The sequence below is a fragment of the Hypanus sabinus genome, chromosome 15 (genome assembly GCF_030144855.1).
Source record: "Hypanus sabinus isolate sHypSab1 chromosome 15, sHypSab1.hap1, whole genome shotgun sequence".
NCBI lineage: Eukaryota > Metazoa > Chordata > Chondrichthyes > Myliobatiformes > Dasyatidae > Hypanus > Hypanus sabinus.
Window position 1 is genome coordinate 11,036,461 of NC_082720.1, and position 25,617 is coordinate 11,062,077.

Consider the following 25,617-nt stretch of genomic DNA (forward strand, 5'->3'; position numbering starts at 1 on the left):
TTGTTAGCAGAGCTAGATACATTAGGAGCATTTAAGAAACACTTAAATAAGCGCATGAATGATAGAAAAATGGAGGGCTGTACAGGAGAGAATGGTTTAAATTGATCTTTGCAAAATGTTAAAACAAGGCCCTGTCATTTTTTAAACTGTGAAATAGATAAGCCAGCTCCAAATGTCCAGTTTGAGATCAGACAGTTTTAACTAATTCTGCATACTAAAAATCATACTTAAAATAGTTAACCAACTTTCACGATACAAAACGACTTATTTTAATGAAAATTGTCAAAACATCTGCAGTGAAATGGTAAAACATTAAGAGGATATCTATACATTCAACTGTAACTGAAATCAGGATACCATCCCACATTTTGCAGTCTCTTCCAAAAATACTTATGCTTAGCATTCATTTATTAGCCAAAGAGGGATTCCTATTTCTGCTTGCATACCACCCAGTGTACTTCATTGAAGTTCCACATGTCAATGTTGGAAGCAGGCTGTGTTAGGATGCACCCTCCTTTCCAAAAATGTAGCAGATTAATACTAAAAATGACCACCTGCGCAAGATACCCATGGCATCAGTACAGTACTTGTGAATAAACTTCAAGAGTTATGGGAAGCAAAGCTTTCAGTCTAGCTATTCTCAGCAAGGATCTCCAAATGTTCTTCCCAAAATCCATCTCCAATGATATCTACATGTAACGGGAGAACTTTATTGCGAGTCCTTTTAACCACGACATTTCTCCCCTCAGGTGTAGCAGGAGTTATGATCAGTTTATCAGTAGCTTCTTCAACCTTGGGGGGGGGGAGGGGAAGAAAAACATCAAAATAAAATTAAGTTGGGGAAAAAACATGCATTTTCTTTAGCAATGGTAAAACTTTTAGTTTTGCAAACATATAATGTCTGAATTTCATCCCAAATATGTAATACAATGTTTAATATGTAACACAAACAAAGATTATTTATATCCAACAAGATTGTCCTACATAAAGATAAATTTCACTTTATGAATTCACTGTAAGGACTGTCAATTTGCAACTTCCAACAACTGAAAGCAGCTGGTAAGAGTGTGGCAATAGTGGGTCAAACAGAAGTATTATTGCCCTTTTTAAAATACATCTATGATCACAGGACCCTGCTGGACATTAAGCAAGTTGCTTGATGGTGGAGAAACTGAAGGATCTGGATTTTATACAAATTGCGCTGCTGCCTGCAACAGAAGCAGATGAGTCAGTGTGTGAAGGTGGTGGGCAGTCTAATAGCAAGTGATCATCTTGGTCAATTTTGTTGTGTTCACAAGACCCTGCTGGAAATTGTTAATGTGGAATGCTGCAAGTCTGATTCACTGGTTTATTGGTGGGTGGCAGGGGGGCTGCATGGCCTCGGTCATATCAAGGATGAGGCCTCAAGCAGTGATGTCACCTCTTCACAGCATCCATGCTGCAGTCAGTGCTGCCCCCAGTGTTCGTTCGGCAGAAGACAAGCTGTATTGTGTTCGACAGCAGATTGCTATGTTAATGGACTCAGTCTTGGACTATGTATATTTTTTTGTGCGACTAATATTTTGTACGTGCTTGCTACAACATTTATGATCTCAGGGTTTTGGACGTATTTATTTGTGAGACTGATCATTTGTATGTGCTTGCTATCTTACATGGGGGCGATGGACTCCTGGGCTGGACGTCCTGCTCACTTAAGAAAGGCGAAGCGCCTCCCATAGCCTCTCCTTTCCAGGTGTAGTGATTGCCACAAGACCAGGCTGGAGGTTATTCACATATGGCCTCTCCTGTGATAGCAATGCCTTCATGAGGCGTCTGTGTCCAGCATTATAACTGGATGGGCAGGTTGGGTTCAATAGTCTAGGCTGGCAGCATGCCAAGGAGAAGGCCGACTCTTGATTCCAAACTCGGGTAGATGGATCTAGTTAGCCTTGCCAGACAAACTGTCTGGAAGGAAAACTCTGATACTCAACCTACAGCCTTGGTAGACTATTTCTTACACTGGTAACTTAAAGAGAAGACCCTCACAATGATTAGAATTCTTCAATTTTATAGTTTAATTGACTATCTTAGAAGCAAAATCACTATTTTAAAGTATGAAATGCTGCAGCCCATTTCCATACAGCAAATCCCCACCTATATTGTAAAAGTTAGAGCTTACGCAAGAAAATAAAACAACACATTGGTGTTTGTGACATGTCTTCTGTCCTCAAGGTAATTCAAAATTTTTCTGTGCAAGTTTTGGCACCATATACACAAGTAATTTGTATACAATATCAGACTGATTGTGGAACATTAACGTGAGGTAATTTAGATTTATTTTTTTTAAAATGGGACTATAAACGAGAATCTAGGAATTGAGGTAGGGGGAGTTGGGGTGGGTGGGCAATGGGGCAATATAGCTCAACATAAGGAGTTGCCCAATTTGAGAAGAAATTTCTTCTTGATTCAAGGTCTCCAAGTCTCTATCATTCACAGCCTAGAGTTGTAGCTTCTGAAAGGAGAATCACAAGGTTTTGGGGAAAGCAGAGTTAAACAAAGATTATCCATGCTCTTATCCAGTGGTGCAATATGTTCTCTGCCAATGACGTTTGTTTTAAAGAAACAAATTATACAGAGCATGTCCATTCACCTTTTGCACATTTCCTCTGCTGGATTTATGGAGCTCCAGTACATAATCCAATGCAAGAAGCCAGAACAGTTAGCAGTGAACTTTAAAGGCTGTAGAATGATATTCACAGTAGCAGAAGTAGATTTTTTTTTTTGTTAGGAGTGCAATGGAAAGTTTCAAATATTCTAAACCCAGAGCCTTACAAGTGATTAACAAACAAAAAAATAAATTTCACCAATTTCTTTGATCTTACAAATAGGATAAACAGCCAACAGCCAATGTTGGAATGGCAATATGGTTGATATTCCAAGTTTATACTACAGTCCTCACCTTTTGCCATATCAGTACAGTTCCTTTCCTAAACATTTCAGGCTCGGTATTATAATTAATACTGAACTCCGAAAACAAAATCTCATTTTTGTCTCCTGCAACAGTGCCCTGTACACAGAAAAAAAAGTTCACATTACATTTAAAAAAAAACTTCATACATATCAATTACTTCTGGTAACAATCCTTTTGCAGAACTGAATCCTACAAATGAAAACAAGCTGCTTTTGGTCATGATAAATAAAGAGCAAGGTGCTGTCAAAGAGGGAAGGGCAACAAAAAAAACTGCTTAAAGAACTCAGTAGATCAGGCAGGATCTAAGAGAAATGGGCAGTTGATGTTTCTGAACCATTTCTGTGTTTCCTGTCTCTCTCCAGATTCCAACATTTGCAGTCTTTTGCAACACCAAGGGAACATATTATTTTGCTCTGAAAACAAGATCGTACCAAAGTAAAATACTACAAATGGAAAATTAGAAAGAAAATATCCCATCTACACAGCAGGCCAGGCAGCAACATGGAGGAAGAGGGAAGTTAACAATTCAGGCCATTCATCACAACTGAAAATATATTTATAATATTTTACATGCACAGGAAATAGAAGGATAAGACTATTTTAAAATTTTGGTTCAAGAATAAAGGGAAGAGTTATGAAACAAGTTTACAAAAGGCTGATAAAGGGAAAGTACAAGGGTGATTAACAGGTTCATTATCTGAAATTATGCTCAAAGCAACATTCCTAATGAAAAGATGGGCCACTATTGTTCAAGCTAACAATGACTCTACAACTATTCCCATGAAACCAAGGACCGAGAAGTTAGAGTACAAGTGGAACAAAGACTTAAACTGACAGATGATCCAAAGCTCCATGTCATAAGATTTTGCTCCACAAAGCAAATGCCAGTGAGTCACTCTGATGGTGTGGAAGCACCACAGTATGATAGATTGGGTCTTCATTGGCAAGATTGTTTGGATAGAAAAGGGTGAGGAATCTGCCTGCTAAGACTGGACTGATTTAGATCTGGTGGAGGCTTAGCAACAGTTCAATGGGGAGGGACAGATTCAAATAATTTACCTGCTTTAAGCTAAGTGTATTTATTCTAGAGAAATTAGTTCTGAAAAGGATTTGATAATGCAATTTTTCAAGTATTTTGAATATTTGTTAATGTCAGAGATTCACAAATACTTGAACTATTTAATTCCAGTCCAGCAGGTCCTGTGTCTATGCTGGTGGTATGGCAAATGGACTTCGGCACAGGAGATCCTGGGTTTGAATCCAGCTGGCTCCTTGTATGCTTAACATCTGTGCTAGGCTGAGCATCGAGCTACAACTCCGCCTTGTAAAACAGACAAACGCTAAAGAAATGGCAAGGTCACTACTTGATGCGCCAAATAGGTGCTGGGAGGAACTTTGAACCAACAGGTCCATAGCTTAAATGGCTATCAAGGTATTGGAGTTGCAATCAGAAGCTCAGAACCAACCAAGTAGGACCATTTAATCCTGGAGCTAATAACAATGGAAAGAACTTTGCCAAATAAGCAAACTTGCAGGAAATTATCAAGCCCAGAATTTGAAATGTATACATAAATGTATAGCCAAATGACGGCACGAGTTAGAATACATACCTTCAGCCTCACTTCAGCTTCACTATTAGACAAACCACCTTGCTGCACAAGGGCCCAGAACGTTGTGTTATAAAGATTATTGATGTGACCTATTAATGAAAGTGAGTATTAATTGAATTCTATGTAAAAACAGAAATTATGCAGCTTTGCAAAGAACACATAGCAAAAAGTTCAACTAAGGAACCTACAAGCTCTCCACTGAATAGTGCTAAGGGACCAAAATCCTACCAACTGGAAGCAAATTTAACAATTTTACAATTAAGTTCACTTCAGCATTAAATTTATATGTCCTACATGATGTGAAATTTATTGTTTTGCAGCATCGATATAATGCAGAGACATAAAATTGCTATGAATAAACAGTGCAAAAAAAAATAATGAGGTAGTGTTTGTTGACTGTTCTAAAATCTGATGGCAGAGGAGAAAAAGCCGTTTCTGAATAGCTAAGTGTGGGTCTTCCTCACTGATGGCAGTAACGAGAATGCTGAAGGTGTTAAATGATGGACACCACCTTCTCGAGGCACCACCTCTTGAAGATGTCCTGATGGTGGGTGGGGAGTGCTGTGCCTGTGATGAACTGAAGCTTCTTGCAATTCTGTGCATTGGAGCCCCCATACCAGGGTGTAATGTAACCAGAGTGCTTTCCACCACACATCTTGAGAAATCTGCCAGTCCATGGTGGTTGACTGGTAGGAGACAGCGACTGGGAATAATTTCTGGTTGGCTGCCTGTGACTAGTAGTGTTCCACAGGCTTTGGTGTAGGGACCACTTCTTTTTATGCTGTATATCAATGATTTAGATGATGGAATAGATGGCTTTGTTGACGTTTGCAGATGATATGAAGATTGGTGGAGGGGCAGGTAGTGTTGAGGAAACAGATAGACTGCAGAAGGCCTTACATTAAGTTGAGAGTGGCAAATAAAATACAACGTTGGAAAATGCATGGTCATGCACTTTGTTAGTAGAAACAAATGTGCAGTCTATTTTCTAAATGGGGAGAAAATTCAAAAATCTGAGATGCAAATGGACTTGGGACTTGCAGGTAGAGTCATTGGTGAGGAGACAAATGCAATTATTTGTATTCATTTCAAGAGGTCTAGAATACAAGAGCAGGGATCTGATGCTGAGGCTTTACAAGGCACTGGTGAGGGCTCACATTTGAGTATTGTGAACAGTTCTGGGCTCCTCACCTAAGAAGACATGTGCTGTCATTGGGGAGGGTTCACAGGTGGTTTATAAGGATGATTCCGGGAATGAAAGGGTTATCATACGAGGAATGCTTGATGGCTCTGGATCTGTACTCACTGGAATTTAGAAGGATGAGAGAGTATCTCATTGAAACCTTTCGAATGTTGAAAGGCCTACACTACAGTTGTGGAAAGGATGTTTCCCATGGTGGGAAAGTCTAGGACAAGAGAGCACAGCCTCAGGATTGAGGGGTTTCCAAATAAAACAGATACAGAGAAATTTCTTTCGCCAGAGGGTGGTGAAGTTGTGGTATTTATTACCATCGGCAACTGTGGAGGCTGGGTTGTTGAGTGTACTGGGTGCTTGATAGGTTCTTGATTGGACACAGCATCAAAGGTTACAGGGAGTGGGATTGACGAGGCAAAAAGAGGATCAGATACGATTCAATGGTGCAGCAAACTCAATGGTCAAATGGCCTAATTGTGCATCTCTGTCTTATGGACATAATAAATCTCCTCAAACTCCTAACAAAGTACAGCAAACGGCATCCCTTCATGATTGCATCAATGTGTTGAGACCAGGACAGATCCTCTGTGATGCTGATATCCAGAGCTTAAAGCTGCTCATGCTTTCCATGTTAACTACTCAATGAAAACTGGAGCATGTTCTCTTGACTTCCCCTTCCTGAATTCCAAAATCAATTCCTTGGTCTTGCTGAAACTGACACATGATCTTAAAAACAAAACAAAAAAAGTCTCCTACTGTCATGTCTTGTCTGTTGGGCCTGCAATTAGGGGACTAAACTGGCCAACTCCAAATGCAACACAGCATTATTGTAAAGGCAAGTTGTCTCAGACATCCTGTATTCATCACACACACACACACACACACAGCCATATGCACAAGTCAATGTCCCCACTCACCATAAAATAGAACTACTATGCCAGTTAATTCATTCACAAGCTCTATTCATGGCTCACATGAACAATGGCAACCCAGAGGGTTTGTCTCACTGCTGTGCTATATATTTACAAAGTAACACACATACAAAATGATGGCAGAGCCCAGCAGGCCAGACAGCATCTATGAAAAAGAGTAACCCATCAACATTTCTGACTGAGACCCTTCATCAGGACTGGAAAGAAAAGGAAGAGAATATATTTTGTAAGGTCCTTTCAGACACTAGGGAGTGACAGTATTTTAGAATGGTCCAAAATATATTTAGCCTTAAATTGTTGAACCAGAGATTGAGAAGCATTAAAAAAAATACACATTAAACTACAAATAGAAAACAGTCTGTTTCTTACAGTCAGCCTGTCTCCAGCTTAGGTAGTCGCGGAGATTCTGGTTGCTGGGATACAGAACAACTCTCCCATCAAACCCAGGTGGAAATAAGAGAGGCTCATCTTTAAAGAAATCTTTCCAGTAGAAAACAAAGCTGGAAGAAAACTGGGAGACCACGTGGCTTATGTATTTGCTGTTGGAAGAGAGGAGAGGTAAATTAATCACACATAAATAACTTTTAGTCACTGTATGACCATTTTTAGTTAACATTAAGTTCTTTAAAATGAATAGATAGACCTAGGGTTTCAGTAACCTAATATATAGCCTTAGTAATCAAATGTGATTAGCATGTGAAACGTGCCACACACTGATGAATTAGAGGTACTTAGAGAAGTAAATGAGAGACAAAGGTACAGAAGATATGGAGCTTCTGGGAGGAGATTTGTGGACTATAAGCATCTCCTTGAATCACTAAGCCAATCAGTCCATGGTTCAGATACAACGCAAATTGAATCAAACAGATCCCGAGTTAGATGCCTGCCTTATGCAGAGTTATCTACATCCTGTTTTTGTGGGTTCAGTTTCTCTCAAAGTTGAGAGAGAAACCAGTTGCTAGGGAGCACAGTAATTTGTGCTAGGAAACAGGATGCCTAATTATTAAGGGTGGTTGGCTTGGTTCAATGGTTCAGAATCACTTGAATGAGGATCAGGGTAACATAGTAATTAGTAAAAGTCTAATTCATTTAATCCTGCATCATGAAGTGCATGTCCTATCACAACCCAATTCACATAGCATTGTCCATCAAGCATTCTAAAATAACTTCAAAGAGGTAATTTTAGTATAAGGGAAACAACCCATCAGTCCATTAATTTTATCTCAACTGTCAAAGTATTTGGTGGCAACAGAGGAGCCGGAAAGGTGAAGTTATAAAACAAATCAGCCTCATATCCCTAAACAGGTGAAGGGATGAGATTAGGTTTTAAAAAGGATGATTAAATGATTTCAGTTTCTCTTGTTCTACTCTATAATCTTGATCAGGGAAGATGAAAACAGATAAAATTTAAGATAGCTGTTCATGGATGCATTTGTACATAGATAACAGTTCAGATATACTGAACTCCATCCTTCAAAAATACTGTTGAAGTTCAAGGTATATTGAAAATAAATTCATTACTGGGGACTAAAAGGAATACAGATCTAAGGTAGGTCAATGGAATTAACAAATGAACCAGTAATGAACTAACTGAATGGCAAACAACCTAAGAGGTTTGCTTATCCCACTTCTTATAATTCCTGCTTTTCAACAGGAAAATCTTAAAAGTTGTGTCTTCTACTTACTAAGTTGTTAACTCATAGAAACTTTTCCTCACCGAGTTCATCAAAAACTTAATAATGAATACCATCAGATCCCTTTAATCTCCCTAGAAAAAGCTCTCATCTCTCAAGTTTCCCCTCCTGTTTTTGGAACTTGGATTTGATAAAGATGTATTATTTTTCACTTTTAACACTTGGGATCCGATTAACTTTTTTTGATGCTGTGAACAAAGCCAGGTTAGCTCCCAGCCTCTCTGCAAATTGCACCTTGCTCTTCTCTTGAACCAGTTACTTCTCTTTTTGAAGACAAAGCTATATTCATCACTTTGGCCATATGCAATTACAATGTCATTCAGTTCTTCCATGACAGTCGTTGCGCACTTTGTCATCAAATGAAGGGCTCGCTCATCATTGGGCTTTTTAAAACCATGCCGATCTGCAAATCTGTAATCATAAAATAAATACAAGAACTGCTAAAATACTGGGTTCTTGAAACCGCGATAACCCTGTTCACACACTAGAATGAATATACAATGTAAACACATTTATTAAGGCTGCAAAATGTTTGGAACTATTCCAAGCACAAAAAGAGAAGCACTAATTCGGGAACAAAATAATCTCAAAGATGGGTTACCAAAATAATTGCTCGAGGTTTGGAGTGCTGACCAAATTGTCACAGGACAATTTACAATGACCAATCAACCTACCAACCGGTATATCTTGGGACCATGGGAGGAAACTGAAGCACCTGGAGGAAACCCAAGCAGCCACAGAAAGAACATACAAACTTCTTAAAGGCAGTGGCAGGAAATGAACCCAGGTCACTGGTACTGTAAAGCATTGTGCTAATGACTATGCTACCATGCCACAGCAAGTAAATGGGGATAGCAACTTAAAGAGAACAAGCTAGGTGACATCTTATTTAGATGTCAGTATTGTGCAATAAGAATTAATTGGTAATCTTATGTTAAAATATTCTCTGGGGAAGAGTGATCCAAATATGATAGAAACAACAGGCTCAAGGAAAGCTTCTAACCTACTGTTATCAGACTATTGAACAGTTGCCTTGTCCCCTCAAACCTCAAACTACCTCACTATGGCACCTTATTACTTACTTGCTAACACAGCACTTTTTCTGTATCATTTTATTCTGCATTCTATTACCATTTCCCTTTGTACTACCTCAATGCACTGAGGTGATTAAATGAACTGTATAAAATAGCAAGCTGATTAATGTTTTTCCACTGTATTTCAATGCCTGTGACAATTATAAACCAGTTTACCAATGTTGACTGAGAGCGATGTGGTTATGTCTTGAGTCTTAAAATTAAACAGAGCCAATCAGATTGACTGGACTAGACTGGGAAATAAGTAACTGCATACATTGAGAATAGTTCAAGCATTTTTAAGAAACAAGAACTCCACCAGAAATGTCTAGGAATTATTAGAGAAGTATTGCTTCAGCTTAAAAGAAAATTATATATTCCGAAGAGTCATTAGCCTGGATGTCAGGATAAATTTTCTTTTATTCGCAGATGACTAAGAGATTAATAAAGGAAAAAATAGAAATTGGCATGAAAAATTAAACAAAATGCAAGAATTTTACACGTTGGTATCACAGAAAAAGAACAACAGAAGTCTACTGTTTACAGGCAGATACAGGTGGGAATTATGGGAAACACAAATGACAAAAAGTTAAATTTTACACCTGCTGTTCAGAAGACAAGAGAAACAAAATAAATTATAGATAACCAAAACGGTCTAATGAAAATGAGAAAATTAATGAGGGATTAATAAGTTAATCCCAGCAAATTGAACTTGTGTTAAACCCATCATGAACTTGGGTTAGTCAATGAAATGTACTGTGCAGTATATGCAGTGCAATGTTATATAAAGACTACAGAGGCTCTGTGGAGTGTGCAGAGGTGATAACAGAAATGATGGCAATACGTAGCCAGAAGGAATGAACAGATTGAGCCATTCATCCTGAGAAAAAGCTGGAGAGTGACCAAGTGAAGGTCTTTAAAATTATGAAATATTCATATAGAGTAGATACAGAGAGATTATTTGAACGTGGAGAAGAATTCCATCAATAGGGAATTCAGGAGAAACTTTACCCAAAAAGTATTGGAAATAAATAACTTGGGAACATGGAGTGGTTGAAGGGAATAGCATAAATCCATTTAAGAAAAAGCTGAACAATTATAAGAGGTAGAAGGGGAAATGGGGTTACACTGAAAAATTTAGGTAAGAATAGTTGTATAGGGATGAATGAGCATACACATTCACATGGACAGAATGATCCATTTCTGTGTAATAAATCCTTTGACCTGATGCCCTACATCTTAATGGTTTACTACAAGTATTCAGAGACAAATTTCCACACTTCCCTGTATTCCATAATAATTCTTGTGGTTTAAAACCTAGTACAGATGCTGGCATGGAATAGTGGGACAGTCCCAAAGGCTAAATAACCAAGAGTCAATGCCAGCACGCATTGATGGCTGACAGGACTAGATGCAAGATAGGTTATAAACAACAGTTTACTAAAACAGTTGAATTCATGGATTACACAAATCCTAAATGCATTTGAGGATTTTAACTACAGTTTAGCAACATCTATTGTACAAATATTTGCTGTCTACTCACTTGTGAAAATTTCGGCCATCTAGTCGAACCACAACCCAACAGTTTTGTAGACAAGTATCATCTGCTTCAAAGTTACGAACATATTCAAATTTACTTTTAGCCATTGTTCTGCATGTAGTTGGAGGAATAACCTTAAGGAAAAAATGTTTAACTTCGCTGGTTCTCCTACAACACCTGGAAAGACCAACTTGAACAGCAGCTCTTGATAGTCGACCCACGGATGAACTATACAGCATTAGGCATCCTGAATAACAAAGTTATTGTCAGTCTCTGAGACAAAGTTTCAAGTTTAATTTTGTTCAGTTGCAACACCAAGCAATTTGTATACAGTGCTTTCCACAACAATAAACAACATACCTAATGTTTCACCTAAAATAACAGCCTGCATGTCTGGGTCTATAATTGCATGTGCATCAAGTCCTACATTCCAATTTAGTTATTTTGACAAGCTGACACTTTCTCCAAATTGGGGTTGGGGGGCGGGGGGAGGGGGGGGAGTGGAATGTAAACTATGCATCTTATTTGGAATACCAAACCCTTTCCTTTACACATAGAGGTGAGACATGCTAATTTCTTCTTTCTTTCTTTTTCAATCTTTTTATTAAATTTCATATATAAAAAAAACAACACATAATAATGAACAGATTACAAATTCAATAAACTTGAAATTACATTAGTAATAGGATAATAATATCCTATTAAACATCAATCGACAAAAGGTACATAAATCAATCAAGTCTATATAAATATATATGAAAAAAAAACAAAAATAATCATCGAAAAAAGAAAAAAAAATTGAAATTATATATGAGAAAAAATATATATTGAAAAAAAAATACTAAACTAAACTAACATGGGCAATAATAGCACTTTATAAATATATAAAGGTGTCAAGAAAAGAACTCCGGAACTCCATACCTGAACAAGGATAAGTAGAGAAAAGGATCTGAAATAGGCCAAATTAATTCATATGAAAGTGTCGAATAAATGGTCCCCAGGTTTCTTCAAATTTAATTGAAGAATCAAAGATAGTGCTTCTGATTTTTTCCAAACTCAAATAAGAAATGGTTTGGGAGAACCACTGAAATGTAGTAGGAGGATTTACTTCTTTCCAGTTTTGTAATATAGACCTTCTGGCAATTAATGTTACAAAGGCAATCATTCGTCTGATTGAAGGGGAAAGCTGATTGCCATCTTCATTTGGTATACCGAAAATAGCAGTAATAAAATGGGGTTGTAAATCGATATTCCATACTGAGGAAATGACATCAAAAATGTCCTTCCAATAGTTATGTGAAGTGGGACATGTCCAAAACATGTGAGTCAATGAAGCCACTTCTAAGTGACATCTGTCACATTGAGGATTAATATGCGAGTAAAATCGGGCAAGCTTATCTTTAGACATATAAGCTCTATGTACAATTTTAAATTGTATTAAAGCATGTTTAGCACAAATAGAAGAGGAATTAACCATTTGTAAAATTTTTTCCCATTTATCTGTTGATATATTACATCGAAGTTCTTTTTCCCATTCTTGTCTAATTCTATCCGATATTTCTGGCTGTATCTTCATAATCATGTTATAAATAAAAGCTACTAATCCCTTCTGACAAGGATTAAAAGTAAAAATCAAATCTGAAAAATCCGATGGAGTTGAATTAGGAAAAGACGGAAGAATTTTATGTAAGAAATTTCTAATTTGTAAGTATCTAAAAAAATTAGATTTAGGTAATTCAAATTTGTTGGATAGTTGATCAAAAGACATCAAAGTACCTTCAAAAAAAAGATCACGAAAACATTTTATACCTTTCCTTTTCCATATACTAAAAGCTTGATCTGTCAATGAAGGTTTGAAAAAAAAATTACATAAAATAGGGCTGTCCAGAGCAAAGTTTTTCAGATTAAAGAATTTACGAAATTGAAACCAAATTCGTAGTGTATGTTTAACAACAGGGTTAGATATCTGTTTATTGAATTTGACTAAATCAATAGGAAGAAGAGAACCAAGAACGGAAAATATAGAATATCCCTTAACCTCACTACATTCCAAATTTACCCACTGTGGGCACACAGGTGAATCCAAATCTAGTTTCCAGTACATTAGGTTACGAATATTATTCGCCCAATAATAAAATCTAAAGTTAGGTAAAGCTAGACCACCATCTTTTTTAGACTTTTGTAATTGCCGTTTGCTTAACCTAGGATTTTTATTTTACCACACAAATGAGGAAATTTTTGAATCAATATTATCAAAAAAAGATTTAGGAATAAAAATTGGTAAAGCTTGGAATAAATATAAAAATTTCGGTAAAATCATCATTTTAATAGCATTAATCCGACCAACTAATGATAAAAATAAGGGAGACCATCTTGTAGTAAGTTGTTGAATTTGATGAAGCATAGGTAAAAAATTCAGTGCAAATAAATCTTTATATTTCTTGGTGATTTTTATACCTAAATAGATAAAGTTATCAGTAACAACTTTAAATGGCATCCTATCACTCAATAAGGTTTGCGCGTTTAAAGGGAATAACTCACTCTTATCTAAGTTTAGCTTATAACCGGAAAAGCTACCAAATTGAGCCAACAAGGATAAAATAGCAGGAATAGACCTACTAGGATTAGAAATATATAACAACAAATCATCAGCATAAAGCGATAATTTGTATAACTTCTCATTACGGGTAATACCAAAAATATTAGGAGACTCACGAATAGCAATAGCTAAAGGTTCTAATGCAATATTAAATAATAAAGGACTTAAAGGACAACCTTGTCTCGTACCACGAGATAATTGAAAAAAAGAGGATCTATAATTATTTGTAAGAACAGAAGCAACAGGTTTATAATATATTAATTTAATCCATGATATAAAATTAAGACTAAAATTAAAGTTTCTCAATGCATTAAATAAATATGTCCATTCCACTCTATCAAAGGCTTTTTCAGCATCTAATGAGATAACACATTCTGGGGTTGTAGGTGATGAAGTATAAATTATGTTAATCAATTTTCTAATATTAAAAAAGGAATACCGATTCCTAATAAAACCAGTTTGATCTTCTGAAATAATCTGTGGTAATACCTTTTCTAATCTAATGGCTAAAATTTTTGTAAGAATCTTAGAGTCTACATTTAATAATGAAATAGGGCGATAAGATGCACATAAAGTAGGATCTTTATCTTTTTTAAGAATTAGAGAGATAGTAGCTTCATAAAACGATTGAGGTAGTCTCTTCTTAACAAACGCATCATTAAAGATTTCACATAGCCAAGGAGAAAGCAATAAAGAAAAAGTTTTAAAAAATTCTACAATAAAACCATCGGGACCAGGAGCTTTCCCTGAATTCATTGATGAGATAACCTCTCTTATTTCATCCATAGAAATAGGAGCATCAAGCAAGCTACAATCTTCATCTATCAGTTTAGGAATATTCAAGTTATTAAAAAAATTATCCATCGTAAACCGGTCACCGTCAAATTCTGATTGATATAAAGATTTATAAAAATCTTGAAAAGTGTTATTGATTTCTTTATAATCAGTAGTTAAATTACCGTCTTGTTTACGAATTTTAATAATTTGTCGCTTAGTCGAAATAGCTTTTAATTGATTAGCTAACAATTTACCAGTTCGATCACTACGAATATAAAATTGAGCCCTAGTCTTAATTAATTGATTCTCAATTGAAGAAGATAATAATAAACTATGTTCCATTTGAAGCTCAACTCTCTTCTTATAAAGTTCTTTGGTAGGAGTAACGGAATAAATCTTATCAATTTCTTTAATTTTATCCACCAATAAAGCTATATCTGAATATCTTTGTTTTCTTTTACCAGCGGAATATGAAATAATTTGTCCACGAATAAAAGCCTTGAAAGAGTCCCAAAGTATTCCTTTATCAATCTCTTCATTATAGTTTGTTGAAAAAAATAAGTCAATTTGTTGTTTTATGAAGGTAATAAATTCTGGATCTTGAAGCAAAGTAGCATTAAGTCTCCAAGATCTAGTATTGAAAGAAGAGTCCGGAATCTTGATAGATAACTTCAAAGGCGCATGATCCGAAATAGCAATAGAATCGTATTTACAATCAATAACATCTGTTAATAAACGATGATCAATAAGGAAATAATCAATTCTAGAATAACTATGATAAACATGTGAAAAAAATGAAAATTCTTTATCTTTAGGGTTCAAAAACCGCCATATTTCAGTAATTCCAGAATCAACCATAAAAGAATCAATAAGTAAAGCTGATCTATTCGGAAGAGTTCGAATAGGTTTAGATCTATCCATCGAAGGATTCAAACAACAATTAAAGTCTCCACCCATAATCAACATATATTCATTCAAGTTAGGAAGAGAAGTAAATAAACGTTTAAAAAATTCAGGACAATCAAAGTTTGGAGCATAAATATTAACTAAAACAACTTTCCGATTAAAAAGTGAACCAGTTATCAACAAAAATCTACCCTGTGGATCCGAAATAATTTCATAATGTGTAAACGAAATTGAGGCGTCTATAAAAATAGACACACCCCTAATTTTAGCGGTACAATTTGAGTGAAATTGTTGTCCTTTCCAGAACCTAAAAAAACGTTGATTATCCTCCCTCCTAATATGGGTCTCCTGTGCAAAAATAATATTAGCGTTCAATCTATGGAATACTTTAAATATTTTTTTACGTTTAATCGGATGATTTAAACCATTAGTATTCCACGAGATAAAGTTAATAGATTTATCCATCATACCAATATTAATTGTGTGTATCATAAAAGGTTAAAAAGACACATAACCCACAATTTAGGAAGAAGGAAAATTGATTCAGGAGCAACCGGAGATCCTGACACCTCAACAATATTAACAATTTAAAGTCAGCCCATAAACTAAAAGCAAAAAAATAAAAAGCAAAAGCGTGAAAAAAGATCCCTCCCCCCTCCCCCCACCCTTTGAAAGAAAGCCAAGCGGCAGGCACATAAACTAATACTAATATTACCCCCATTTCAAGATGGCAGCTCCATAAGAAAATTTTTTTAAGAAAAAACTATATAACACCCTAATTAAAATATAGAGTTGCAAAAAAATATATATATACCTACATATATATACATACATACACATACACACACACATCAGTCAAGTCAAGAAAAAAAACCAAAATAGTAAAACCAGAAAAATCATTAATAAAAAAAAATGAACATTAAAGTTTAAAAATGTAATACACCTTTAAAAAAGAAATTCCATGTTCAGATACAAAGATGACGTTTCACAAGCCAAGACTTATGGGAAGAAGAAACGACATTTTGAGAAAGCCATATTACAAAATATGAATATAAATTCAGCAATCAAAAAAGTTATCAAAATAGAATTTTTTTTTAAAAAAAAGATTTAATAGACACTATAACATATATAAAAAAAAAGACTAAAAAAAAAGAATTCAAAACCTTTGTTCCATTTCTAAATACAGGCAAGCAAATAAACGCTTATAAAAAGTAAAGACTTATGGGAAGAAGAAACGACATTTTAAAAAAATAATTCATGATTACAAAATACAAACGTGTATAAAAAAGGATATTATAAAAATTAAAACAGCATCTATAAGCAATAATAATAGTAGTAAAAAAAAAACCCAGACCTATAACCCAAAATAAAAAGTTATAACCCAACTTCCAGGGTTAAAACTTAAAATGAAATGGCATCCTCTCTCCAAAAAAAAATCTTCAATGTAACTCATAGTTCAAGTTGCACTAGAGGATCGATATTCTTCAACAAATTTCTTCGCTTCTTCAGGAGTGTTAAAAAAGTGTAGACTGTTGTCGGGCAGCACAATTCTAAGCTTCGCTGGATACATTAAAGCTTGTTTAAATCCAATCGAATGAATCTCTGCCATCACTGGTTTAAAAGCGATCCTGGCTTTCATTACTTCATACGAATAGTCCTCAACAATTCGAAATGAGTAATTTTTGTAGGAGATCATACCTTTTTTACGAGCTAACCGAATTAGAAGCTCTTTCTCACGAGGATAATGAAGGCGAACAATCACCGCTCGTGGTTTATCAGGCACAGACGAAAACCTCGCAACTCTATGAGCGCGGTCGATAACAGGTTCATTTTTCAAACCTTCACCACCGAAAATTTCCCACAGTAATTTAGAGAAAAATTCAGTTAAATCACCGGACTCAACTTTTTCGGGAATTCCGATGATGCGCAAATTCTGTCTGCGAGAACGATTTTCAAGATCAGTAATTTTAAACTTATACTGATCTAAAGTTTTAGCAGTCGACTCTATCTTCTTCTCTAACACTTCAATTGTACGTGCTTTTTCACAAATTGATTGTTCAAGAGTCGTGATCTTATTTCCAAGCTGCTGAACCTCTAACGCCTGCGACTGAAACTTAGTTTCAAGCGATTTAACAACTCCTTCAAGATCGGATATTTTCGAAGTAATCCTCCTTTCCAAATTTAACAGTTTACTGTCCAATTTACCTTCTAGTCTGCCTTCCAGACCCGCCAGTTTAGTATCCAGTTTAGCATCCAGTTTAGTGTCCAAAAGACCAGAAATTGCGTCGATGGATACAGGATCCTTAGCCGATTTCTTACTTGTAGCCATTTTAGGTTCGACAAGATTAGATCAAATATTATTTTAGGAAAAAAGGGTTAATCAAAGGTAGCAACTCATATGATTAAGTTCGAAAAGATCTAATTAAAGGGTGATTATAGTTGAAAAAATAAAGAGCGCCTAAAAGGCAGATGCTTACATCGCCATCTTGAAACTCCACCCCCGCTAATTTCTTAAAACACACAGTTTTGTTTAATGTCATTGAACAGGAAACGAAAGTGATCTACATATAAAGAGAACAGAGTAAACTGGAACAGTAATTTCTTCAGGGACAACAGATGAGATGCAATCATGGACCCTCTTAAACATGCTTCCACCCATGAAAAATTAGACTGACAAACCCTTATTTCAAAGGAAGATGATGACTCATTTACTGGCCAATCATTATTTGTGGAATAAATTGATTACAAGATGTAATTTCTTTTATACCAAACATGAAGACTGGAAACCATGCCACGAATAAAAATGAAAAACAATCACTGAAAGATTCTTTGTCGCAAATCAAGCAATAAAAACAAAAAAAAAACCTACAGATTATGGAAATACAAAATAAAAGAAAATGCTGGAAACACTCAACAAGACGAATATTATCTCTTACTAAGTGAAACAAGTGACATTAGTGACGACAAGACTTCACTCCAGATGAGCTCAACACTTGTCAAAACATGGACAAACTCCCACAGCCCCCAATAACCCTGTGATTTTAGTCTCCGAAGCCCATGCCAGAGCATTGTTCAGGAGAATGAACCCACAGAAAGCATCCACCCCAGATGAGGTACCTGGCTGAGTACTAAAGACCTGTGCTGTCAACTGGCTGGAATGTTCACCGATATCTTTAACCTATTGCCTTGGCAGTCTGAGATACAGGTGGCCACCATTTTTCAAACGTTTGCTTTATGACAGCTCGCTGTTATAAAAAACCTATTTTAGTATCTGTTTTTGCTCACCAAAGAGGTTTTACGAAAAAAAGACATCCACTTTATACGTGTGTTTACCCCGAGAAAGACTACCATGACCGTGAAGCCTTGTGCAGGCAGTTGTGTGCATGCGTGTACATAAGCGCGTAAGTGCGTAGGCGTGTACAAGATTTTTCCCCCTCCCAATCGATTTTGACTCGCTGTCACGAGGAAATCTGCAGATGCTGGAAATTCAAGCAACCCACACAAAATGCTGGTGGAACGCAGCAGGCCAGGCAGCATCTACAGGAAGAAGCACAGACAATAGACAGTACTTGGTACAATGATGTGCTGATATGGTGTTAGGAGTGGCTTCTGGACAGCAAAGGAGTGGATGATTTTTTCACTTCAGCGTTGTCTGTTGTTCATTAAAATAAATCAGCTGGGGTTTGACATTAGCCAGATGAATAAGTAGCTCAGTAGGGGGGAGGGCAAGGTGCAGAAGGGTCAAAGCAGTTTTCCACTCATAGTATTATATACAGTGCCCAGGAAACGTATTCAACCCTCCCCCTTTTGGAAGTTTTCAAGTTTTATAGTTTTACAACATTGAATCACAGTGGATTTAATTTGGCTTTTTTTAACACTAATCAACAGAAAAAGACTCTTTTCTGTCAAAGTGAAAACAGATCTATACAAAGTGATCTAAATTAATTACAAATATAAAACAAAAAAAATTGATTGCACCCCTTTAATATGACATACACAATCATCACTGGCGCAGCCAGCCGGTTTTAGAAATCACACAATTAGTTAAATGGGGATCACCTGTGTGCAATAAAGATGTTTCAATTGATTGGAGTAAAAATACACCAGTAGCTAGCAGGTCCAACTGCTGCTGCGGTGGGTCTGGCTGGAGCTGGGTTCGGAGTTGGTGCATGTGTGAAAGTGATTTGGAACTTGTTGAGGGAAAGAGAGTGGGGAAGGAGTGGGAATTGCTGGGAGGGGGTTGCCTGGGTCTGGTAATGGCAGACAAGGCAAGAGGAGGGGCTGAGGGAAAGAGAGTGGAGAAGGATAGGGATTTGGGATCAGAGGTAGGCAGCTGGGGAGAAATGGATTATTGTGAAGGGAGAAATAAAGGGAATAAGGAAATAGTGAGGGGATGGATGAATGAAAACTGAGACAAAGGGAAGTGAGGAAGATGAACAAGTTCAGAGAGGAGGTATTGTCAGAATTAGGTTTAATGAGAAGGCACAAGGACACATGAAGAAAATTAACCTGTTTGTGCTAACAACAACTCTAGCAAATAAGATAGGGGAAATAGTATTTGCAAAAGTCCTTAATGATGGCAATCTATTGGTAAGATGTGCGAATGAGGAACAACTTGAGAAAGCACTCAAGCTAAAAGAGATAGGAAAATGCAAGGTGGAATATACAGGGAGGGTGGGAGCACGAAATGGTGGTTGTAAAGGAGTGATCACGGGTGTACCAATGAGTATAAACATGGAAGAGTTGAAGAGGAATATCAAAGGGGGAAAAGTAATTAATGTTCTAAGACTGAAAATAACCAAGGAGGGAATGAAAAAGGAAAGTGAAACAGTATTGATTGAATTTGAAGAAGAAAGAGTTCTAAGGAAAGTGTTCCTGGGTTTCATGAGTTACCCAGTAAGGGTATATGTGCCAAAGCCACTGAGGTGCTATAATTGTCAAAGGTTTGGACACATAGCTAAAAACTGTAAAAGGCAGAGGAGATGTGCTAGATGTTGTGGAACAGGAGTGCAACCAAAATGCTGTAATTGTGGAGGAGCTCATAATGTGGCATATAGTGGGTGTGAGGTTATGAGATGGGAGAATAAAATTCAAGAAATAAGAGTGAAAAGAAAGAGCACTTAAGCAGAAGCTGTAAGAATGTCAAGAGAACAGAATGATGCTCCTAATAATAGAGAGCAATAGGGATGCAAGAGATGCAGCGAAGAGTAAATGACAGGATTTATGTGGGAAAAAAAGCTCTAGTAACATTCATTGCAGGAGTCATTAATAGTACGGCAGAGATAAAGTCAAAAAGTGACAAAATTCAGCTGGTGGTCAAAGCAGCAGTAAACCATTTAGGGTTAGTAGGACTGACATGGGAAGAACTGAAGGAGAACCTCACTAATCAGTTAAGCCAGGAAGTGTCATAGGTTGGTTAGTACTCATTATGGTCATTCTTTTGTGATGGAACGCAAGGAGTTTACTGGCCAATGGCCAGGAATTTAAGGACTTTATTAAGGAAATGGTTGTAAAACCGGATGTAGTGTGTATTCAGGAAACTTGGTTGAAACCAGCTTTAGACTTTGTGGTACATGGGTATACAATAAGGAAAGATAGAAATCTAGGGGGAGGAGGACGTTGTGCTATGTTAATCAAGCAAGGAATACCGTATAGAGTACTGGAAAAAGGAGACAATCAGGAATACATAGTGGTGGAAATATGGGAGAGAGGGGAGGGAGTGGTTATAATTAACTACTACAATCCATGTAAAAGGTTGGATTTGGACAGCCTATTAAGGATACAAGGACAAAACAGTCAAAGTAGTGTGGTGTGCCTATTTCAATGCTCACAGCACAATATGGGGGGATCCGATTAGATTCAAATGGAACGGTAATTGAAAATTTGATGGAAGAAAGGGATTTGGTATGTATGAATGATGGTAGAGGAACAAGGATAAACATAACAGGAACTGAGTCGGTATTAGATATTACGTTAGTGTCTAATGTCTTGGCTGGCATCATTAACTGGGGAGTTTGGACTGCTTCAACAGTAGGCAGTGATCACTACCCAGTTTTATGTTCAGTGGGTGAAAGAGTTGAAATAAGACCAGGTGGGGGAGTCCCAAAGTGGGTGTTTGGAAAAGCAGATTGGGGTAAGTTCCAGAAGTTAAGTGAAGAAGCATTGACAAAGATTGACATTTCTGGAGATATAGATGAATTAAACAGTCAGGTGACTTCAGCAATTATTATGGTAGCAGAAGGATCTATACCCAGGAGTAAAAATAGGATGAATAGAAAACTACTGCCATGGTGGACAGAGGAATGTTGTCAGCCAGTATAAAACAGAAATAGAGCATTCAGGCTAGTTAAAAGAACTCATAATATGCAGCATTTGATTCAATATAAGAAGGCACAGGCAGTAGTGAGAAAAGTCGCTAAAAGGGCAAGTTGGAGGAGTTTTTGCAACAAAATAGGAAGAACAATGCCTGTGGGAGAGGTATGGGGAATGATTAAGAAGATGGGGGGAGATAGAAGGGATTGGGAGTATCCAGTAATGATATCTGAGGAGGAAACAGCAGTCTCCAGCAGGGATAAGGCTGAGATCATGGCCAAGTCATTTGTGAAGATACATAGTTCAGAAAATTTGTCTGAAGAAGGGAGAAGGAGAAGGGAAAGAACAATGAGTCAATACCCAGGTGTGTTAAACAGGAGGAAAGAAACAGATGATATAATTGATGATCCATTTACTTGGCAGAAATGGTGAGAGCAATAAAGAGATCAAGACCAACCTCCCCAGGGAAAGATCTAATATGCTATGTTATGCTAAAAAATCTAGGAGAAGGAGTGCTCTTGAAGTTATTGCATTTTTATAACAGAGTGTGGGAGGAGGGAAGATTACCAAGTGCATGGAAAGAAGCAGTAGTAATTCCAATAAGGAAACCCAGCAAGGATCCGTCAAAACCTACTAGCTACAGGCCAATAGCACTAACATCAAATATATGTAAGGTAATGGAAAGGATGATAACTGAAAGGTTATCATATGATCTTGAGAAGAGAGGAATGCTGGCAAGTTATCAGTGGTTTTAGGAAGAGAAGGAATTCCATGGACTCAGTGATAAGGTTAGAGACTGAAATAAGAAAGGTCCAGACAAATAAAGAATCAGTAGCTGCAGTGTTTTTTGACATTGAAAAAGCCTGTGTTATGATGTGGAAGGAAGGATTATTAAACTGCACAAGATGGGGTTTGGGGGGAGAGTTTTTAATTGGATTAAAGATTTTTTGTTTGGTAGAAAAATTCAAGTTCGGATTGGATCAGAATTATCAAAACAGTACATAGTAGGAAATGGCACACCTCAGGGTAGTGAGATTAGCCCGTTACTTTTTATCATTATGATCAATGATGTCTTCACAAAGGTACCAGTGGCTATAGGTAGGTCACTGTTTGCAGATGATGGGGCCTTGTGGAAAAGAGGCAGGACCATGGAGCATATAATCAGGAAACTACAAGGAGCAATTGATGAAGTGGTAGAGTGGGGTTCTGATTGGGGATGTAGATTTTCAATGGAAAAAACTCAAACTGTATTTTTCCACTAGGAAAAGAATTGAAGTAGGGAAGAAGTTAAGGATGTATGGGATTGAATTAGAAAGGGTTGGATCATTTAAATTTCTGGGAGTTATATCGCCAAGCAACTCTGAAAAGTCAGGAGATGGATGCAAAAAAATCTTTGAAGACACTGAATATCCCTTGGAGTACAGTTAAGTCAATTATTAAGGAATGGAAAGAATATGGCACAGCTGTAAATCCATCTAGAACAGGTCATCCTCAAAAACTGAGTGACCATGCAAGAGGGAAAGAGACCTATAACAACTCTGGAGGAATTACAAGCTTCAGTGGCTGAGATGGGAGACACTGCACATACAACTGTTGCTCAGGTAGTTCACCAGTTGTAGCTTTACAGGAGAGCCACTGTTGAAGAAAATGCACATGAAATCTCAGCTAGAGTTTGCCAGCAGGCACATGGGAGACTCTGAAGTCAGCTGGAAGGAGGGTCTGGGGACGATAAAACCAAAATTGAGCTTTTTGGTCATCAGATGTTTAACACAAGCCAAACACCACACATCAAAAACACACCATCATGCTATGGGGATGCTTCAGTGCAGCAGGCTTGTGACGGTAGAAGGTAAAATGAATGCAGCAAAATACAGGGAAATCCTGATTCATTCTGCAAGAGGGCTGCAACTTGGGAGATTTGTTTTCCAACAAGACAATGACCCTAAACATAAAGCCAAAGCTATCCAGGAATGGCTTAAAGCAACAAAGTTAATGTCCTGTAGTTGCTAAGTCAGAGTCTAGACCTCAATCCAATTGAGAATTTATGGCTGGACTTGAAAAAAGCTGTTCACTCATGGTTCTCATGCAACCTAATGGAGCTTGAGTAGTTTTGTAAAGACAAATAGATAAAAATAGCAAATGTCCAGATCTGCACAGGGCTGATAGATACCTATCCACACAGACTCAAGGCTGTAATTGCTGCCACAATAAATCCACTAAAGACAGACTTGAAAGGGGTGAATACTTACGCAATCAATTAATTTGTGCTTTATATCAGTAATTAATTTAGATCACTTTAACACCAGTCTTTTTCTGTTGATCAGTGTCAAAAAAGACAAATTAAATCCACTGTGATTCAATATTGTAAAACAATAAAACGAACTTCGGAGGGGGGGGGGGAAGAAGAGTCCTTTGTATGGGCAGTGTAGTTATACAATACAGAAGCAGGCCTATGCAAATAACTATTTATACAAAAGCCTGAAAGCACGTACCACCAAGCTCAAGGGCACTGTTGCCAGACTCTTGAATGGAGCTTTTGTGCAATAAGATCTCTTGACCCTCGTTATGATCTTACACTTCACCTTTTACCTACATTGCACTTCTCTCGGTAGCTTTTACACTTTATTCTGCACTCCCTTATTCTAGCCCGACGCACGGTATAAAAATTTTGACCTCACTGACCTCATCAACTCTGGAGAACTCCCATCCACTGTCACCAAACTCAGTTCCCTTACACATACAGCTCACTTCTACTGTTAGCTACTCCGACCTCAATACACTGTGATATCCGTAAGTGTGATGGCTGAACGAGGCCGCAGGGAATAAAACTGACGGAAATTCTGCACGACACCAGTCAAGATGAGAATAGTAACACTACGGCAACAAAAACACTTTATTCTTTTGACCCACTGTAAGAATGTAACAAATTGGCAAACAGGAACCAGTGCCCACCAGGTATTTACAACTGTAAACAAAACAAGGTGTCCTGAAACCATCTCTAGTGGGAACGCCTGGAGGGTTGGTTTCATTTTGTATCGCCTCTGCCAGCGGGGGACCGAAACCTGCCGGAGTAACTCAGTGGGCCGAACTGCATCCATTGGGTGGGTAACAGCTTTCAAAGTTTCGGGGCGAGACCCTGCATGGAGAGGGAAAGCTGATCAGATCAGCGCGGATTTACCTGACAGCACAACTCTCCGTATCCCGGCTTACCGCGGCCCTCCCGCTCCCGGCGCCGCTCTCACCTCCCCCGGGACGCGGCAGGACGCGAGCTCCGTGCGCCGCGATCGGAATCACGCGCAGGCCCCACGCAGCGCGCGGCCGCTATGGGCGGAACCACGCTCACAGAGGGTACAATCATCCCACGAAACATACGCAAACAAATTATATAGGCGCAAACACCAATAAATTAACTCGTAAAATTGAATTATTTAATAATTATTTATTTTTCTTCCATATGCTGTTTAAAACCGTGTCTTTTCGCTCCATTCCGTCAATAATATTAATTTTCTCCCTCGAGCTCGCAGAACCCAGTAACCCAGGCGGTGACGCCCACCACCCGGTGGCCCAACCTCTTTGTTGCGTAATCGGCAGGGGCCCCGCCCCCTCATCGCAACGTCACTCGCCCTCCGGACTGTGACGCTGCTGCGAGACACGTGCTGGGCCAATGATTTTTCAAAAAAGTTCGATCCGTTTGTTACTAACGAAACAAACTTTAATAAAAGGGCGAGTGAGTGTTGAGTGAAGAAGGATCCCATTGACTGAGATCACAATAAAATAATGATCACAATGGAGGCATCTCCGAATAAAGCAATCCAGGTAAAAGGGGTGGCAGAGAAAAGACATTGCAGGTGAAATAGCACTGACAAACTTGGCAAACACAAAACTTAATCCTTTAAAAAGAAATGAGGGTAAAATGGGGCAATTTTGCTCCAGCCATCTCACCTCAATCCTTTGGTGCCCAATACAACATTTGGCCTTTCTTCTGCTATTATATGAAATAATAATCTGTAAACTTAATATTTGATGGTG

General features: G+C 37.5%; 2 protein-coding genes across 7 annotated transcripts in view; one reads left to right on the forward strand and one right to left on the reverse strand.

The window, feature by feature from the left end:
• Nucleotides 1-245: 245 nt before the first annotated feature.
• thg1l (tRNA-histidine guanylyltransferase 1-like) lies at nucleotides 246-24,967 on the reverse strand. Of its 6 annotated transcripts, none has more exons than XM_059989991.1 (8): nucleotides 24,831-24,967; nucleotides 24,541-24,724; nucleotides 10,998-11,241; nucleotides 8,616-8,792; nucleotides 7,057-7,226; nucleotides 4,561-4,649; nucleotides 2,939-3,046; nucleotides 246-792 (listed from the first exon to the last, which is right to left on the reverse strand). In XM_059989991.1, exons 3-8 carry the CDS (start codon nucleotides 11,231-11,233, stop codon nucleotides 631-633), a joined length of 942 nt encoding a protein of 313 aa, XP_059845974.1. In that variant the 5' UTR covers nucleotides 11,234-11,241; nucleotides 24,541-24,724; nucleotides 24,831-24,967; the 3' UTR covers nucleotides 246-630. The 6 variants fall into 6 exon arrangements, with proteins under 6 accessions (XP_059845974.1, XP_059845973.1, XP_059845972.1 ...); XM_059989990.1 differs by lacking the exon at nucleotides 24,541-24,724 and adding an exon at nucleotides 17,754-17,837 and having other exon boundaries at nucleotides 24,767-24,884; XM_059989989.1 differs by lacking the exon at nucleotides 24,541-24,724 and having other exon boundaries at nucleotides 24,767-24,910.
• The window catches only part of LOC132405730 (transcription factor SOX-30-like), a 70,040-nt gene continuing 68,870 nt past the window's right edge, over nucleotides 24,448-25,617 (forward strand). The window contains exon 1 of the mRNA XM_059990766.1: nucleotides 24,448-24,936. Coding sequence (XP_059846749.1) covers nucleotides 24,448-24,936 — 489 coding nt within the window. The remainder of the gene's footprint in view (nucleotides 24,937-25,617) is intronic.